At 33.5% G+C, this 20899-nt stretch overlaps 1 protein-coding gene across 1 annotated transcript; it reads right to left on the bottom strand.

The window, feature by feature from the left end:
* Positions 1–4737: 4737 nt before the first annotated feature.
* AGO3 (Argonaute 3) lies at positions 4738–19780 on the bottom strand. Its single transcript, XM_089705545.1, has 17 exons — positions 19645–19780; positions 19263–19465; positions 17138–17228; positions 16263–16356; positions 15516–15645; positions 14222–14393; positions 12158–12285; positions 11629–11792; positions 10844–11041; positions 10054–10203; positions 9420–9597; positions 8894–9151; positions 8040–8267; positions 7114–7297; positions 6310–6475; positions 5469–5687; positions 4738–5070 (listed from the first exon to the last, which is right to left on the bottom strand). Exons 2-17 carry the CDS (start codon positions 19461–19463, stop codon positions 4806–4808), a joined length of 2826 nt encoding a protein of 941 aa, XP_089561671.1. The 5' UTR covers positions 19464–19465; positions 19645–19780; the 3' UTR covers positions 4738–4805.
* Positions 19781–20899: the final 1119 nt, after the last annotated feature.

Here is a 20899-nt window from a genome sequence, read left to right as displayed (position 1 = left end):
CCTAACTAAAAATTATATAAAAATCTACTATAAATGCGAAAGTAAATTTGTCAATTCAAACAAAATTGAACCTTATTATAAACCATCACGGTATACATTATAATTTATAAGTACTTAAATGCGAAGATAAGTCGATATGTTCTCAACATGATTCCATACCATAGAAATCTAAATAACAAGACACATAGAAGTTCTATAATGTCATAATTCGTATGAAAACCACTGTCGCCAAAATCAACACATTTAAAACGATAGCTAAACTTGTGTGTACACAAGTAAACTATGCCTTTTATTGGACAGCTTGGTTTTAGTGAAAACTAACTTAATATTAAATTAAGCTTTTTATTATGTATCCTAACGCACGAATTAACGGTTTATTTTAGAATAACATCTTTAAGTATATGAGACGTTTTGTTTCTTTTTGCTCCAATACGAAAAAACGTGATAATAAGAATGATCGACTGTGTCATTTATTGTTATTTCGATTACTATTAGACCGGACTCTCAGTGGAGTTTCGTTTGCAAAAATAGCGGACCTAAATCTGACTTCTGATATATATTGTATAGCTCCCAGACATCCTATAGACAGATGTTGCCAACCAGTTTTGTGGTCCCCCTCCCCCACCCCGGTAATTAAATATGGCATTCAAAGAAAAAAATTAAAATTTCGAAAACATGCCGTGTGGGGTATCAAAATATGAAAGAGCTTATTGAGCAGATTACGAATATATAGCATACTATAACATTTCTTGCACTTTCTCTAAGATTTTTTAGAAAATTTACGAAAATGCTCCATTTTTGATTTAACTTTAAACCACTATAGATTGAAAACTCATCAATATATTTTTTAAATTATTATTTTAAATAATTAACAATACTCCATTGTTTACGATTCAATAGTTCGTACAGTGAAATAGTTGCATGGGGGAGTGGGGGGAGCATCCAAAGATGGCGAGTATATTTTCAAGTTTTTGCCAGAAATAAAGGCCTAATACAAAAATATCGGTGTCAGGGCTTAGAATAATTATCTCTGCACTGTCTTTGTGTTTGACAGAATGAAAAATATCGCAGAAAATTCTTGAATCAGCCTCTGTGTGATTAGATTTGAAAAATGGACCATTTTCGTAAATTTTCTAAAAAATCTTAGAGAAAGTGTAAGAAATGTTATAGTATGCTATACTTAGATCATTAAGTAATGGATAACACTCGCAGGCGTTTCCCCTTTTGCTGAGGTATAAGATTATTCGAATCGAAAAATCTTATGCTTTCATAAAAACTACTTGCGTAATCGATTACAAACACTCTGCGTATTCGTAAAACATCGAAAGGACGTCTGCGAGTGCTCCGCTTAAAATGCCGTTTTGCACTGTCAAGTCTTGCAGAAGCAATTCAAACATGTCGAATATTAAAAAAGATGGAATAACCTTTAATTTGTGTATATTTTTTTATTTTTTAACGTACATTTCTAATTAAATGCAATTTCTAATAATCGTCGATGTATCGTTTAGCGATATGATCAAGACAAATAATCGTCGATTATTAATCGAGTCATGTTTCGAGAGAGAAAGAGACGAGACTATCATGGAAAGAAAATATACAAATTTAATCTTTATCTACTAAGAGAGAAAGTTGAATTTAAAACGCGATAATGAACCGCATTCCTTACGAGACTATCTTTTAAAGAAATACAAATTTAATCTTTATGATCTAAGTTATAAAGTTGAATTTAGAACGCGATATTGAACCACACTCCCAACGAGACAACTTGGAATGAAATACAAATTTAATCTTTATGAACTTGAGGATAGAGTTGAATTTAAAAACTCGTCGCTTAAAAGGTCGTAAATTTTTACGACTTTCGTGACACAAATTATTTTTGTGAATGTGTGATTGTGTTTCAATAGTGTGAGTTGCCCTCCCCGCACCAAAATCAGCAGAAAGTTTAGTTAGAACATTTGCCAGCGTACTCCATCCATTACTTAATGATCTAAGATGCTATATATTCGTGATCTACTCAATCAGCTCTTTCATTTGATACCCCACGCGGCATGTTTTGGAAATGTTTATTTTTTTCTTTGTATGCCATATTTACCGGGGTGGGGGGAGGGGGACCACAAAACTGGTTGGCAACATCTGTCTATAGGATGTCTGGGATCTATACAATATATATCAGAAGTCAGATTTAGGTCCGCTATTTATGCAAACGAACATCTCCTTGGAGCCCGCTCTAAATGAGTAAATTGACAATAAATTTTTTAAAAATAAAACGAGAAATATCCAAAAATTTTACATTAAACACGCAGCATATTGATCTTACTTAGGTATACGACATCACAGTTTTCTAAAAAAGAAAAAAAAGATCCGTTTCGCAGATTTTAGAGTAATAATAATTATAAAAATAAGAATACCCGTAACTATGTGACTATTTTCCTTTTTTGCGAACATACAGTGTGTATGTAAGGTAATTAATTATGTGTATCGAAATCAAAGAGTATTGACGAATGAATTAAATTGGTATTACAGTTATTATATTGGTAAGTTTTATTACAAGATATAAAAAATACAAATCGACGCATGTGTATGAAATTAAAGTTAATACAATTTAACTTGCAATATCTAAAATCACATAATATGTTATGGATTACTAAAAACTAATTATGTACTTACTAAAATTTTACAGTGTAACATAATATTACATAACAATTCTAGCACGACTACTTATAAAACTAATTACTAATTAAAATAATCTGAACTTTATACTAACAATTTAGAGGAAAATATTATGTAGTTCTTTGTGCACTTTGTCACTTACAATTATGGGACAAACTTAGAATCAAATTAAATGAGTACTAACATAGAAATCAAATGTGTGCTTTTTTAACATTGCTGTATAGTTAATACCCCAGCCACACGACTCGACGAGTGGTATGGGAAGTGACGAGGGAAGTAAGCAGGGACGTAGTGTGGCCACGTTACTCGTCATGCCACTCGTCGTGCTCATCGTCCTGCTCACTGCTCCCTATTTTGTCGGCTTTTGCGCGCGAGTCAAAGGACCGGCAGTACGAGTGCGAATTAGGGATGGGCGTCATGGAATCAACGGACTAGTTAAATTAACCGTCTATATGTACACTCAACGATTCGACTATTCCATCGCTCACCAATGCACTAGTTGAATTCAATGGCTAAACAGTCTTATTGATAAGAATAAATTCTTTTCTTTGAAGTTTAAAAAAAAAAAAAATTTTGGTTTACAAGATCAATGTTTTGAATAAAAACAAACGATAATAAGTTTTTTAGTAATACATACTTTTTTTTAGGGAGTATAATTTTTGTAAGAAAGCATAAACATTTATTAATTGTTTCATTGAGATTAGAATTTATTAAATAATAGTTATTTATTTTACACATGGACTAGTCGAAGATTTTAACTAGTTGAACGACTAGTCTAACGATCTAGTCTCGTTGATGAAAAATACGTCGACGACCCATCCCTAGTGAAGAGCGTCGCGATTAATCGCGCGAGTAGAGCAGTGTGTGGCCAGACGGCAATATCGAGGCGAGCGGCAGCGCGATGAGCAGGACGAGGAGCAGCACGAGTAGCAGGACGAGTAGCATAGTGTGGCTGGGGTATAATAATCGACTGTTATTCAAGACAGCAATTATTGCATTGCCATTTTTTTATTTCACGCGCGTAATGCTTGGTTTACAAGGGTTAAGTAACTAAGTGCGTGCTCTTCACGTACACTAATACTAGCTTTCCGACCGTGTCTTCGCTCGCGTTTTCAAAGAAAAATAGTTCTAGTTCCCGTGGGTTTTCCGGGATAAAATCTATTCTGTGTTAATCCAAGTTACCCTCTAGATGAGTGCTACATTTCATTGTAATCGATTCAGTAGTACTTGCGTGAAAGAGTAACAAACATATCAACACATACACATTCATCTTCAAATTATCGCATTTATTATATAAGTAGGACTTACCTCACCGTTCACACATTGGGACTTAGTATAAGTGACAAGAACTAAGCACTTAGTTGCGAAGCCCGTGTAAACCGGCGTAATATTTTGATGAAAATGCAAGATTCTACCTCCAGATAATAAAAAGGTAAGCGAATTCTAAAAAATTATGAACAAAGCCATTTTTTTCATATAAGATGCCTTTATTGACGAAATATAATCCAAACCCAACATTTTTAATCTTGTACATTTGTCAGCTTGTCATTTTCAATTGAGTTGATTCTCAATAATCTCAAAAACGGCTTAACCAATTTGGTTCGTATATAAATAAATCCATGTAGGCGAAATCGTTAGAAAAGGTGGGCTCATTTGTAAATGCTACAAAACATTATGAAATCAAAATTATTCAAACGACATATTGTAGCCATTTATTTTTTGTCACTCTTAAATAAAAAATCAAATATTAATGGTATTACCACAAAATAATTTAAACACAGTCTAGCTTTAAACCAGGGATCTGTCACTTGTTGTCTATGTGAAATACGACATAGCCAGATTAAAGAGAACCCGCGCTTAAAGTTAAACCATGTCTAAAGTTTTTTGTGGTAAGATAGTATGTAATTCACAATACTTAGAAATTATTAATTCAGAGGACGTTATTTTTAGAGGTAGAGAAGTAAGAGTATCTATATACTTTATTTTATACCTACATTTTTGTCCAAAAATTTGAAAAAAGTTAATTTGAATATATCCTTGTTACGGTGGGCTAATTTGGTTTACAAATGGGATAACAACGTATCTATATAATATAATACATATTTTACTTTCTTGCAGTATGTTAAATATAGATTTTATAGGAAAAACAGCTTATCCGCCAATGCATCAGATGGTGTATCATGTATACTTTGTCCTACCAAATACGCCAATCTATGTGCATATTGGCAAGGGGCTGGAACTCGTACTGTTCCGGGCCAATTGTAATACAAATGGCACATTTTGTATGTAAGCCGTTGGCATTGATCCGGGGACATTGGACTATCGTCGTGGACCACTACATAGTGGGTTGGTGTTACTGTACCTTGGTTCACCTTTTGGGAGACTATGAGGAAATCGTACCTGGAATGTCAAGGGATTGTGTTAATATAGAAAAATATAGAAGAATAGGACTTGTGTGAGGAAATTTTAGTTTTATAAATTACTTTATAATATGTTTTATAAAATATCAATACTGAATTCTCTACAAAATGTTTAGAGCTGGACTACTAAATTTTAATTCAAAAGTATTTAAAAGAACAATTTTGTACTGTCAAAAATAAAATTTGCTTGCAAAATCAGAGAAAAAATCGGTGTATTAAAATCGAAAACGTTACTTTATACACAATAGACAATTGAATATCAATTGCTGAAAAATCCTAAACATTTATTCATATTTAAATGACGTCATAATATATCCATATTATTTTATACTCTTTTTCTACCAGAAACAAATCTAAAACCTTATAAAAAATACTCACCAATTTCGTCTAGTAATATCGTGATCTACCACAGTTCCCGGCGGCGGATTTTCCAATCCTTGATGTGATTTCATAAAGATCCTCGTGTTAATTCTCTTTTGTACCACAATGTATGTAAGCATTGGTTCGTACACTTCGCCAAAGCTTGAGAAACACACTTTCATTTGTGGTATCTCATAATCTTGGATTAATTTTAACTGACCATCACCTACACCGTCCCTGTAAATAATAAGTATTTGATTTTGATACAATCTTTTTGCCAAAAATCTTCTGAATTTGACAATAGACGTGGTTGCTTCTAAATACATTATTTACATATTTGACGCTGCATTGCTATTGTAATTTAAAAAATGCTAATTATGTTTTAAATGTTTAAATGGGACATTTCTATATCCGATTGAAAATTCGAATTAAAGCCACGAGGCGTTACTGCTACTAAATAATGATAATACTTAAACAAGTATGTGTAGTAGCAGAATAATCAATTTCTACCAACGAAATAACAAAGCTTGAGACATCGTATTACACTAATATTCTGCCGGTAATAGTTCAATATTTTTATAAAAGTTTTCCATTTATTTTCAAAAAATTATCATTCTGTACCCCAATCGTAATAAAAAAAGACGGGTTGCACTCCGGGAGTGCCGGCAGAAGTGAAAACATGATTATTAACGTTCAGCATGTTTGATATTTTGGAATGGTATCCGTCTTTATACGCATGGAACATAAGGGCTAAAAAAAAAATCCGTCTTACGCTTTTTCGATCAGGCCACGTGTCCTGACGCGAGTTTAAGATTTTATACCCAACGCCGCTAAAGAAGTTTTCACTTCAAAAACTTACCTAAACATAATAATCCTCTCCGGCAAGCGTCCATTGACTCTCAGGAAATGTTTCAAAGAGTCGACCAAACAGGCCTTCAGCTTGTCCACTATTTCTTGACCCCTTTCTTGGAACACCGCTCTTGAATACCAGTGCGTCATAGATTGGTTGTAAGAGGCTACAAACGCTGTGAAGAAAAATTGTTATTAATTTAATAATTTGTTAACTTTACACACATTTTAACACAAATAGGCATAGATAGATGATATGTAATATAATAATTAGTTGGTTATATAGTTAGTTAAATAGTTATAGTTAGTAAATAGTTAGTTTGGCAAAAATGAGAAAAGAATAGGCGTTAGTTTAATTGCAATCACGGATTTACTATAGTAGCAAAATTTTATTTAGAATTTTATAAGCAATTATATATTATAATGCAGTTCGTATATGGAAGTGCATCTAATAAATGTAAATATTATCATTTTTTACTCAATTATTTTCTGATTACCTATCTTAATTTAATCTCAAAACTCACTAAAAACTAAAACATAATTGACTGACCGGTTGGCTTGGTTGGTAGTGGCCCTGCCTTCCAAGCCAGAGGTTGTGGGTTCGATTCCCACCCGGGACAAATATTTGTGTGATGAACATAGATGTTTGCTCTGTGTCTGGGTGTTAATTATCTATATAAGTAGTTATGTAAAATTATATATGTATGTTTATCAGCCATCTGGTTTCCATAACACAAGCGAAAGCTTAGTATGGGATCAGATTGTGCCGTGTGTGAAAACTGTCCTGAAATATTTATTTATAAATATAACTTACAGCAAACACTGCGTCTCTTCCTAGCGGGATCGTGGTATGAATCGATACCAATGACCATAGCACTTTTAAACGGAATGCTAATACTCCACAAAGTACCGCCCAGTTTGCAGTTAATTTGTAACAGAATCTTCTGCGTAATGGCGCGAATCTTCTGACTGTTCATTATTGTACGTGCGTTTATAACCTGGACGGAATAATAATAAGTTTTTTTAGTATAATATAACATTTATAGATTATACAATGATATGCATGAAAGAGTATATCTTAAGTTAGGGACTTTTGATGTTAACTACACTATTATAATTATAGCGTATCATTGATACCAGATAATGTTGGGAAATACAAATAATGTGAAATAATATTAATAAATAATTATTAATTTTACTACGTAAAAGATTGATTTTATTTTTAAATGATATTTTGATGAGAATAACATACCCTCTTTACAAACTGAGTACCTCCTAGGTCATATAAATTATTCCTACCTGATACGCTACGGGGTTATCAGCACAGTTTATCTTTTTCATTCAATTGTAGCTAAGATATTACGATCTACTTCAAACTATCTTGTTTACAAGCTTTCTATATACTAAACTATTATTATACTACAGTATTTATACTACAGTATTCAGGAATATATGGACGATAAAAACCCATGGAGGGTTGTCGCGTAAAAACCACAGGACAGTTCTTTGGCATATTATGATATATTATGTAGTTAGATATAAGTTACATATTATGTAATATTGACATGATTTTAAAAGAGCAACTATGGAGTTTCTTGCCGATTCTTCTCCATAGATACTGCTTTCCGAATCGGTGGTAAATGTTAAAAATACTTATGTAATGACGATTCGAAAGTGCTACTAAATAGTAGTCTAATTGAATAAATGAATGTTTGAGTTTGAGTTTGAGTTTATTCCTACCTGAGACGCTACAGGATTATCAGCACAGCATATCTTCTTTATAGCTGCATATCTATCGTCTCTACTCGTTGGACAGATCGCTACAACCAATTGTAGCTGAGACGTTATAGTCTTCTTTAAACTCATGACGTATGCATCAGTTCGATCATTTGGTAGTCTTACAAGGTTCGGTTCGGCTACTTTTATGCCCATTGGTGTACAGTTCCGCTTAACTGTGTCTACGAAGTTCTGTAAGTAGATACAAAATGTATAAGCATTAATGTCTTGGGTTTGATTTGTAGTCTCCCCGTGTCTATGATCGCTAATGTGTTCGTAGTTCGCGATAAATAATATAATAAATTAATTGCGTTTAAAATCCGTTAAAAATTATAATGGCTTTAATTTCTAAATGATTATAATTATATTGTATATGATTATTATAAATTATAAAATTATCCCTTTAATTAGAATGCAGAATGTTTACAATTTCTATTTGTTTATCTTTTAATTTGGGAAATATAAACTTAATATTCATATGTAAAGTATACATATGATTTATTAATGAATATAAAAAACACACATGTCTCAAAAGTAAAATATTTAAAGACATACTTAAACAAAACCTGACCTAGTTAATTCATTAAATCTCTAATTTATAAAAAAAAAATTGGTTGTCTGTAAAGTCGGTTTACTGACGATAGTTGAACGTGACAACGTCCGATTGTGCTTCTTTGTCGCTCGTTCCGCGCTCTCGCTTGCACTTCAAGCCTTACATGGAACGCCTCAGAGCGAGGTAACGCCGCATGAGTCATGTTTTTTCGTGCGTGCAGCCGGCTCTATCGAATTGTAAGACGTTGTCACGTCAAAAAACTCACCATAGTAACATTCTTATCCCTATCTGTATATAACACGGCCCAGCTATTGATATCCACAGCTTGCATTACGGGATTCCTTGTGACTTCTGCGTTCCACTCTGCATTTGGTTTCCCCGGCACTTTCACATTATTGCCAAAGTAAAGTGTCTCTGGTGGGAGGGTCCTCGCTACAATGTTTATTGTTTCTGGGGCCAGGCTTAACCCCCAGCCTTTGAGACGGTTTTTAGCTGTCTCGTTATTTAACACGTTGCTTATGTACTGTAATTTAATAAATGATAGTTGGATTTTTAAAGAATATTTTCTCGTTTAATTATATATTTGTGTCTAGGCTTTTTGTGTATTTTTGAAACATCATCAAACTTGATTTTACAGTATATTTTAAAGGTTTTACTTGTTCGGGGCTCAATGGGTTAATATTTTATGTATGGCATTCTACATTCCAACCTAATAGTTATGAATATTAAGCTAATATCATAAATTATAATAAACTATAATTTATAATTATAAGAAATTTCTACAACCAAACCTTTTTAAAAGCGGCATAACGTTGGTTAGGCGTAATACGAGTGTACGTAGCTACATCCTTCATTAATTTAAAGTTACTCCTTTGATCGTCAGTTAGACCTGTGAGCTGACATAACTCAGGCACTAAGCATATCATGTAGTCTATCGGTTTTTCCGAACCGGGAACGCGTTTTGACTCCCTAAAATAAAAAAAAAGAGTAAATTGTAATAAATGGGAAAATAAAGGAACTAATTCTATAGTTAATTAATAACCGAGTTTCCTATGAGATCTTTTGGGTAGAAATAATATGCGATTTTAGTGATAGTCTAATTGAAATATTACGACATATTAAAGTTGAGATTTGGGCTTTTTTACGTTTTTTTTAAGGCACATAGAGAAAAAACACGATAAACATGATTAAGTTTCCTCTCCATAATACCATCCTCGTAATTCAAGGAAAATTATAAAAATACAATTAACGAAATCAGTTCAGACATTCTCGAGTTTTGCGCTCAGAAACACATTTGGCGATTAATTTTAACTATAGATCAGTTCCACTGTAAAAGTTATTGCATATGAATTTTTCAGCGCTCACGTTCCCTTACTTTTTCAATTTTGGTTATATGTACATATTGTTATATAATATTGTAATCACCTTGATATAAGCATAGGCTGGTCCCAATCCATGATATCAATACCATAATTCTTCTTGTAGTAGTCAATGTATGATATCTGTATTGTTTCACCTTTCTCCTTTTTTTCAAATGTTGATTTTGGTGTCATTGTATCATCAATACTGTCCACACTAAAAACATAAATAAAATAAGATCATAACACAACTTACATTATTGTCATTATTTTAGAACAAAACTTCGGTTTAGTGACTGACTAGATTTCCGCCCGCGGCTTCGTCCGCGTTTTCAAAGGAAAACCCGCATAGTTCCCGTTCCCGTGGGATTTCCGGGATAAAACCTATCCTATGTGTTAATCCAAGTTACCCTCTATATGTGTGCTAAATTTCATTGTAATCGGTTCAGTAGTTTTTACGTGAAAGAGTAACAAACATCCATACATCCATACTTACAAACTTTCGCCTTTATAATAGTACATATTAAGATTAAGATAAGATTGATTTGAAAGATCAAAGGAATTAAAAATTAGGCAGAAGAAACAGTAATATTATAAAATAATAAATAAAAAATAACTAATTTATAACAATCCAGATACTGTTGATTAATAATTGCAAGTTTATCAAATTTTTTATTATCCTAACAATACTCTATTTAAGCTATGACAAATATAATTAACCCAAATATATTTAAAACCGTTCACTCAATATTAGCTTGCACTGTAACTAACATGATTTTCTTTTATATTTCACGTCTATGACAGGAGATAAATGTAGAAAATATTTTTAATCTCGAGAAACACTCGCTACAACTTACCGGAACAATTTCTTATTATACGTCGTCATAACAGAGCAACTAATTAATTTCTCCGAAAGTGCCCGTTTCCAATTGGCACCCTCTTGTTGTGCCGTTTCTTTTATAAGAGATAACACAGATTGTGTTCTCAACACGCGTGACGTAGAATCCAATGTTAACATTAGACCTCCTTCGTATTCGTCTACAGCTGTTACGTACCTGTTAAATATAGTAGAGTAGTAGTAGAGATAGTAAAATTTAATAGAATTCATTGTTTAAATGTTTTGTATTGATTACAATTAATAGAGTAACAGGCTATATCTAGTACTAGCTTCCGCCCACGGATTCGCCCGCGTGGTGTTTTGATAAAAGGTAGCCTATGTCTTTCTCAGGGTGTACCTAAAGATTGTCTGTGCCAAATTTCATCAAAATCGGTTGAGAGGTTGAAGCGGGAAAGCGTAACAGATAGACAGACAGACAGACAGAGTTACTTTCGCATTTATAATATTAGAAGGGAAGTAGGGATTTTGATTTTTGACTTTGATATTTAGTTTTAAAACATTCAAATGCTATGTATAGTGTATATATTATGAATACTTTACTTTTGATACAAATAGGTGTTTTCCAATAATATTTGAATAAGCTAAAAGGTACAAAATAATTAAGACAACTTTGTGTGGAGGAACCAAATATTTGCGTAAAATTACTATGAAGTTTATCTTGAGCCATATAAAATAGAAATTATAAAACATCATATATTATTTTTCTATATATCTTAGAATGTCTTAATATACAAAACAACATACCCTGGCCAAACTTCCAGCTTATACTGTGGAATTTGAATAGCAGCGTGTTGGTTGAAGTGTTGTCTTCCAAATCGTACTAGGTCTAAATCGTACATAATGTGCTTGAACAATAGATTATATATGTGTATCATTTCACTTAGTCGACGCGTACGACGAAACGTTATCTAAAATCAAATAAAATGGATTACGAACGAATTTTACCATGAAAAAAATGTTTTACTGTAGAACATCATGATTTAATGACACATGCAAGCAAATGAGAATGATGTCTCACTCAAGGACACACAGAGAGTATTGGCAAGTAATTATAACTTGTGTAACATATTAAAAATAGCAACAAACATGTTTTATTTTCAACAAGCAACAGTACTGCCTGTATTTCCAAAATCTCTTCTTGCGTGAATGAGTATATACCCTTATAAAATAACATACATCCATCCTTATAAAATTTCGCATTATGGATTCAGAACCACTTCAGTAAATTTTATTCACAATATTCAATAATTAAATTAATATATAAAATACTTACGGTCAAATTAACTTTGCTGTTATCATAAGGATTAGTGGACTCTAACTGCATCACATCACTCGGCAATCTGTGTGGTACATATAAAGTTGTCCCATCAAATGTCTTTTCTTTGAATAAATGACGATGTTCTGTAAATAGAGGAATTATTGATTATTTCGTAGTTTTTACACTATAAGGGTGCACTCACACACATCAGTCACCGTCAAGTCACCGATGACTGATCGGTGACGGTTTGTGTACGTATCCACAAACACCAGTCACCGTCATGTTGTCCGTCAGTCACGTCGCCGGTTTGACTGAATCATTGAACACATACATCAGGTTAGTCAGTGATTAGACGTGTGTCACGCTAGAGAACATGTAGCAATTATTGACGGTAGCACGACGCTGACTGAACTGAGACGTGACGGCACCGGGTGAGTGGGGATAAAAGTATGATACATGTATGGAAAGATTATTTGACGTGCCTGACCGGTGACGTCACTGATAGATTTCGTGCCGGCGACTGTCGTGTGGGAACAGAGTCATACTAGAACTATTGATACATATTTTTTTTTAATCCTGTCCGGTGACGTGCCGTGACGGTGACTGATGTGTGTGAGTGCACCCTTATAGTTAGTGTAAATTGTGTATGAATAAAAGTTGCATTTGATCGAGTGAAGTACACACATTATAATGTAATGATATTTAAAACAAACACACAAGAACAACTGTTCAAAAGCTGCATTAATTTAATAATAATTATATGTCTTTCTAAGGGTAGAGTCATAGTATTAAAGAGTTTAGTAGTGTTAAATTTAAAACTTATTTAAAAAATGTATTAGTTTAGACAAAATCCATGGAGGGTTGTCGCGTAAGAACTACAGGACAGTTCTTTGGCATATTATGATATATATTATGTAGTTAGATATAAGTTACATGTAATGTGAAATTATATTGTATAAGGACATGATTTTAAAAGAGCAACTATGGAGTTTCTTGCCAGTTCTTCTCAATAGATACTGCTTTCCGAAACGGTGGTAAATTTAAAAAATGTAATGACGATTCAAAAGTGCTTCTAGAAGAAGTCTAATTGAATAAATAAATGTTTGAGTTTGAGTTTGGTTAAGATTCCATTTGTGAATCAAATACAAACATTCTTGTAACATTCAGAAACAGAGTTACATTTATCATTAAGATTATGTGCAAGGAATATGTGGAAGCACCATATTCATAATTATTATATACTAGCTGCGCTTCGCGGTCTCACCCGCGTGGCTCCGCTCCTGTTGGTCTTAGGTTATTGATATATAGCCTACTAGGTTTCCGCCCGCGGCTTCGCCCGCGATGTCAAAGAAGAACCCGCATAGTTCCCGTTCCCGTGGGATTTCCGGGATTGCGTCATTTTCCCGGGATAAAAAGTAGCCTATGTCCTTTCTCGGGTATCAAAATATCTCCATACCAAATTTCATGAAAATTGGTTCAGTAGTTTAGGCGTGATTGAGTAACAGACAGACAGACAGAGTTACTTTCGCATTTATAATATTAGTATGGATATAGCCTTCCTCGACAAATGGGCTATCTAACACCGAAAGAATTTTTCAAATCGGATCAGTAGTTGCTGAGATGAGCACGTTCAAAAAAACAAACTCTTCACCTTTATAGTACATATTAGCACAGAATACATAATAGTAGCTAAACGCTACAGAACGGACACTCTCCGCCTCCCGCCAAAATTAAACACTTGACTCACCCCGCGCGATCGTGATTAAAATGGTCCACATTATTCTACAAGGACGATACGCAACGACGATTGACAACATTAATCAAATTGACTTAAAGTAATTTTATTATTTTGGATTTGCGATTATCGTTTTTCGTAGAAAATGGTTAGATATTGTGCTGTTTACGGATGTATTTCATCAGAAAAACGCGATTTTTTTTTTTACGCTAGTCACAAATGTGCCAACCATAAAGCGTTAACACACACATTTGCAGTCTCTACAGTGTGACTGTCAAAACAATAATTTTGTATGGAGTGTCCGGGGTGTGGTATTAGTAAGTATAGATTATCATCATAATTACCTCCAAGGAGTTTGAACCGCAGATGTTTGTGATCTTGATCAGGCTGGTACTTCACTTCATATTCAAACACATTGTTCTCTTCAAACTTGAGATATATAAAATTGGCCGTCACGTCACACGGGACACCCGACTCTCCCTTCTTCACAACTGGTGGGGTATCTTTAACTTCCCTCTGTTTAAACAAAAATATAATTAAACTAGCTTTCCGCCCGCGGCTTCACCCGCGTTTTCAAAGAAAAACCCGTTCCCGTAGGATTTCCGGGATAAAACCTATCCTATGTCCTTTCTCAGGTATCAAAATATCTCTATACCAAATTTCATGCAAATTGGTTCAGTAGTTAAGGCGTGATTGAGTAACAGACAGACAGACAGAGTTACTTTCGCATTTATAATATTATTGTCGAGCCAATTTAATAAGCAACATTTGACGTCTATCAATTTTATCTTCGAAGAGAGGTAACCTGCTTAAAAACATCGATTAAAGTGAATTAATCGATACTGACTTGAAACATTTGTCAATCGAACTTGAAACACATTTATTAATTTATGATGATTTTTATTCACAAGTAATCAATGCATTCGATTCTAGATGTCAGATTTCGATTTTTAGAGTAACGTCTCTGGTATTTAAAAAGAAAAAAAGTTTATTGACACAAAATTGTAGCGACGTCAGTTCTTTAATTCAGAAATTGTTTATTATGTTTAGAATGGTTTATCAGTAAAATTAAATCTTAAAATTACTTGTATCGGTCATTATTATTATAAATATGGAATCTTATTTGAAAAAAGTTAAGCAAATGTGCAGTTCTAACAAAACGAAATATCATGTTATTCTATGTCGTCGTTACTAGGTTACGTTGTTGAATTTTGTTGAACTGTCAAATGTTGCCTATTAAAATGGCTCTACTATAGCATAATAGTATAATTAAATATACACAAGGAAATATTATAATGTCAAAAAGTATGCAAGCACTATTAATCAATAAGAGAGAAGTATTGTTTTTTACATGCTATAGTTATCTATAGTTCCTACTAGCTTTCCGCCCGCGGATTCGCCCGCTTTGTCTAAAACATAATAAATTATATACTAAAACTTTCCTCTTAAATCACTCTATCTATTAAAAAAAAACCGCATCAAAATCCGTTGCGTAGTTTTAAAGATTTAAGCATACATAGGGGCAGAGAAAGCGACTTTGTTTTATACTATGTAGTGATAATTATTAATTCTATGAGCAACAATATCACAAATTAACACACTAGTACATGTAGGAGCGTAAATGTACACATTACTTACAAAATATTTATTCTTTCCAATCGAAGACGGTACACTTGAAGCTATAGTGCTGGCTGCCATTTGCTCAGTGACAGATTGAACTGTGCTGTCTCCGCTGCCCACTACCGATGATGAAGATTGAGCTGCCTTCCTGTAATCGCAGTCTGATTTCAGAAAGTGTAATTTTAACGTTATAACGTTTTTAAAATCGTTTTAGTCGGGTGACATGTTCAGAAACTTGTGTCACACCAAAACCTCACGAGCGCGATCGCAGGTATAACGAGAGAGAGACGGACCGATCTCCCGTCTCATCTCGAGCGCTGCCACCAATAAGACGTTATCACGTAAACATCTCAATCGTAAACCTACTTTACAAACAACCAATTTTTTAATTGTAACATAATTTTGTACCTACCTGAATAACTATACCTGCGTTATACAGTAACCTATTCTAATACAGTATTTAGATTGTCTAACTGTCCTATATACAAAGCTTCATCTTCAACATATAAAACAAACTGAAAGATGTTTTGGATTATAGAAGGTTGAATTGTTACATATGATCAATCATATTAGTAAAATTGTTTCTTACTACTACCAATTGGATTGTTTGACAAACTGTTCGAATATCTCAAAATAATAAAAATATGGTATGTACACTGAACACACTTATCAAATCAAATAATCCAGATTATATTAAAATATCAGACAAGGGGTGTGTAGAGAAATCATTTTTTTTCAAGTTGGTTACAACATAGGTAAACTTACAAGTGCTGCAATAGTTTAATGCCTCTGCCAAGGCCAGGCCCGGGCACTGGTGTAGGTCGCACATCAGAAGCTGGACATATTATTGGTCCAGATGCTAAAAAATAATAAAAAGTCATTGAGATAAACATATGGAGACGACACCGCCTACATCACTTATGTTCTGCTCAACATAAGCCATATGGCTTAACTGCACGCTCATTTTTTATTTGTTGTTACGATATTGCATAAATACATAATACAAATAATACGGAAAAGTGACTAACATAACTTTTCATCGGGGCTAAACTGTACATTATAGGGCGTGGAGTTGAGAGTCGTAATTTTTTTTGTGGTTAGCTATTGTCCTATGGAACCTAAATCTGATATTTCACACCACGCAAACTTTTAGTTTTTGAGTTACGAATATTAAACATGAAACATATGAGTGTAAATTTATTCTGCACAAAAATATGTTATAAACTTGAAAATTTACATATCAATGCTTTTCTATTCAGTTATAATAAATATGAAATTAAAGCTGTTAAATTAATAACTAACTGAACTGACTAATATATTTCCACCAAAATTAGGTGGCACATTTGTTGGATACTTGCTATAAGATATTTATTCATATTTATCTATACTAATATTATAAAGCTGAAGAGTTTGTTTGTTTGTTTGTTTGAACGCACTAATCTAGGGAACTACTGGTTCGATTTGAAAAATTCTTTCGGTGTTAGATAGCCCATTTATTGAGGAAGGTTATAGGCTATATATCATCACGCTACGACCAACAGGGGTGGAGCCACGGGGGTGAAACCGCGCGGAGCTGCTAGTTATACTATAATTGCTAAGGTTTTCTACATTTAACAAAGGAAGTAAAGATTTACACATACCACTAGGAACACCAGGTTTTTGATGCATCTTATTCAGCATTGCAGCAATTTTACCCCTACCACCTACTGTAGATGGTGCAGCTGAACCAACCTATAGAGATAGAAAAATCATGCTAAATTGTATAAAAAAAAAGTTGTTTTCTCTGTCCCTATGACCCTATGTATGCTTCAATCTTTAAAATGCAATGGGTTTTGAAGTAGTTTTTTTTTAAAGAGAGTGAGAGAGAGATTCAGGTTTTAGTACATACCTAACCAGCCTACCGCCCGCGGCTTCACCCGCTTGACTAAAACCTAATAAATTATATACTAAAACCTTCCTCTTGAATCACTATCTATTAAAAAAAGCCACATCAAAATCCGTTGCGTAGTTTGAAAGATTTAAGCACATAAAGGGACATAGGGACAGAGAAAGTGACTTTGTTTTATACTTTGTAATGATTTATTAGGTTCTAGACAAATAATGTGCAGTAACGTGCCTTGTGGTTTCACCCAGGACGAACCAGATGCCAAAATTAAATATTTTCATAGGTAAAGGTTACAGGTAACCGAGTGTACTTTACTAATATGGGCTAAACTGTACATTATAGGGCGTGGAGTTGAGAGTCGTAATTTTTTTTGTGGTTAGCTATTGTCCTATGGAACCTAAATCTGAAATTTCACAGCGCGAAAACTTTTTGTTTTTGAGTCACGAATTTTTGAAAATCGGAAAATTTTACTCCATTTTATCTTTGAAACGCGAACTTACTGTTAATTGACAGTGTCAAATTGACCTACAGCGATTGTCAAACGCGTTTCATTTCAGGTAAAACATTTCTATCTAACAAAAAAAAAATTATAATTTAAATTTTATTTATGAAATTTGTATATTTTTTAACAACAACATTAAAAATAATTATTATTAAGTATAGTTTTTGTAAAATAGATTAAATAAAATAAAATTATTAATATTCGCAATTTATAATTTAACAAAAATATTAATCGAAGTGTCTAGTAGTCCGCTAAACGGATGAATAAAATAAATTAGTCGTCCGATTACCGGATGAATAAAATAATTTAATCGTCCGATTATTCGGATTACTAGATAACCTTTTAACACTAAAGCTAGTTGGGTTGGACTAAAGCAAAGGGGGCACAGGACTTTTGATGGAGTTGGTGTCATTTTAACACCTATTTATTATTGTTTTATCGTAAAGATAACGCTAATATAAGCATGTTTTATAGGAACAACTTTTCTCTAAAATCAAAAATGGCGGAGATATTCACCCTCAATTCGTTAGGTTAGGTTTAGGTTAGGTTAGCCTTTAGGTTAGGTTAGGTTAGGTTAGGTTAGGTTAGGTTAGGTTAGGTTTGGTTAGGTTTCTTAAAAAAAAAACTACACAGAAATAGGAGCCCCGCGAAGCGGGGCTCCGTCGACGCGCAAAAAAAAAATCAAGTTAGGTTAGGTTAGGTTAGGTTAGGTTTCTTAAAAAAAAAAAACTACACAGAAATAGGAGCCCCGCGAAGCGGGGCTCCGTCGACGCGCAAAAAAAAAACCTAGTTTAGGTTAGGTTAGCCGTTAGGTTAGGTTAGGTTAGGTTTCTTTAAAAAAAAAACTACACAGAAATAGGAGCCCCGCGAAGCGGGGCTCCGTCGAAACATGCTTATTTTAGCGTTTTGAATAAAAATTATGTATTTTATGATTCCTATACAATTTTCACTTTAGATCAAAAATTTTCTAAGTCCTTACTTTGCGCCCCCTTTGCTTTAGGCGGACCAAAACTTAATTTGTAAATATCTCGAAAACTATTAATTTTCGCGCCCCCCCCTTTACAGGGGAAGTTCCTAGTACCCACCCCCCCTCTCTCCACCCCCCACTACCCCCAAATTCCACGCCCTATAATGTACAGTTTTACCCTAATATGTTTCAGTTGTTTCTAGCGAAAGATTACTCTTTGGCTGAAGTATAAATACATAGCTGTACATTGATCTTTCTTCACTATTTTTTTCATTTATAATATCTGTAGGATATAATATTTAAGAATGCCCAAAGTCATTAATGCTAAGCTTTATGTCACAATAGTTTATAAAGAAATCACATAACTCAAAAGGAACCATCACCATCATCCTCATAGTCGTAGATACTCACAGCACTTGGCGCCACACTTGGCGCCACACTCGATACTTCACTCGCTGCATAACTAGGAGCCACGCTTGAAACAGCGGTAGAAGGTTCACTAGAACCTGGGCTCTTATGTGACGCATCCTGGCCAGGTGCCTCCGATCTTTGAGCTCTTAACGCCTGGATTAAAGCAAGGCCTCGACCACGACCCTTCGAAGCGTCTGCCATTTCTAAAATATATCGCCTAATGTAAGTATAAATAACTATATTAAACTGTGGGTAAGCGAGATATCAATGATCAAAATTTGTCCACTCAACAAGTTTTTCTAAAAGTTACTTGAAGGATTTCAAATGTTTCCAAATTTTATTGAATATAAGGTGAATAATGTTTGTGTTAAAGAATACTTACTCTTTGCTTACACTTAAAAATATATATTTAAGTAATAAACACTTTAGAAACAAAGTTATATGTTAAAACTTTTGTGTTCTACCCCGCGAAAATCGAGATTCTTGCGTGCTGCACAATCGCAGAAACAACCACAAACAAGGAAAATTTATCAATCCAAACGTCAAACTTCTAACTTTTTTTTTCTCAGAGGAATAAACCTATAGAGTTCTTATATTGAGACAGAACAAAATACATATTTTCTAATCTACTTACTCTTAGTCAATAACAGCATAAGTCAGATTGAGATAGCGATAGCGTATCTGCACTGTCTTCAAACGTAGCGCGCCGGCTATGTTTTGTTTGCCTTCCAGCTGGAGGTCTCGGTGCGTCAAGTGTTTTTAACGAAATATTTAGAAAATATAAAGTGTATAGTGTTTCTTTTTATTTGTCAGTGTGCTAAAATGACTATTGTATGTTTAGCTACCGGCTATTACTAGTCGAATGGGAGTTTTGGATGAAAACAATGAAAAAATATCTTTCCATCGGTAAGTGATTTTCAGCAAATTGATAAATATTTATGTTCTAACCCTATTTGAAGGTTTTATCAAGCGCTTTTTTATAAGTTTATGTTGTAACTGTAACATTTACCCACTTTATGGGGTTGTGGAATACAAAAGAATTAAATAATTTTTAAAAAATGTCACAATATTATCACGTTTGGCATTTTGTTTACCACCGTAGTGTTGTAACACATCTAGCGTATATTATCGATTTATGACAAAAAATCTATTTCATATTAACGTTGATTTATTTATTTTGTTTCTTATATCAGATTTATATGTTGTAGCAAATAATAGATGTAAATTTTCTACAGCAGGAAAATAAAAAATACCACGTGGTTGTTTTATTTGACTTATCTGTTTAGTTTGTTGTTTCTCTTTTAGATTATTAATAAATTCATTTTGTTTTAGATTTCCAGAGCTAAATAAAAAATGGGTATAAAACATGAGACGTGTAGATTGGACGCCGTCGAAATTTGCTAGATTGTGTTCACTGCATTTCGAGCCTGCGTGTTATCAAGATGGATACTCTAGAAGAATTGTGCAATCTTACGCTTACGTTTTTTTTTTGTTCCTTTAGATAATAAATACATTTGTGTGTGAGTGAATTTTTATTTGGAAATACATATAAAAAATTTTACACATTTACTTTAAATGTGTAAAATGTGAAAATTAAACGGTTGATTAAATGACAGTTCTCATAGATGAGAAAATAC

Source organism: Colias philodice, chromosome 17, assembly GCF_061535455.1.
Source record: "Colias philodice isolate Cphi_HAF_F1 chromosome 17, ilColPhil1 Martin Lab GWU primary, whole genome shotgun sequence".
Classification (NCBI taxonomy): domain Eukaryota; kingdom Metazoa; phylum Arthropoda; class Insecta; order Lepidoptera; family Pieridae; genus Colias; species Colias philodice.
This window is presented reverse-complemented; position numbering and strand designations above follow the sequence as displayed.

Excerpts from the sequence above, each read along its gene's own strand:
- AGO3 (XM_089705545.1), bottom strand. The coding sequence starts at position 19,463 with ATGGCAGACGCTTCGAAGGGTCGTGGTCGAGGCCTTGCTTTAATCCAG. Across the intron at positions 12,286-14,221 it reads GCGGTTCAAACTCCTTGGAG|AACATCGTCATTTATTCAAA; the intron begins GTAATTATGATG and ends CTCTATTTACAG. Across the intron at positions 8,268-8,893 it reads GGGATAAGAATGTTACTATG|AACTTCGTAGACACAGTTAA; the intron begins GTGAGTTTTTTG and ends ATCTACTTACAG.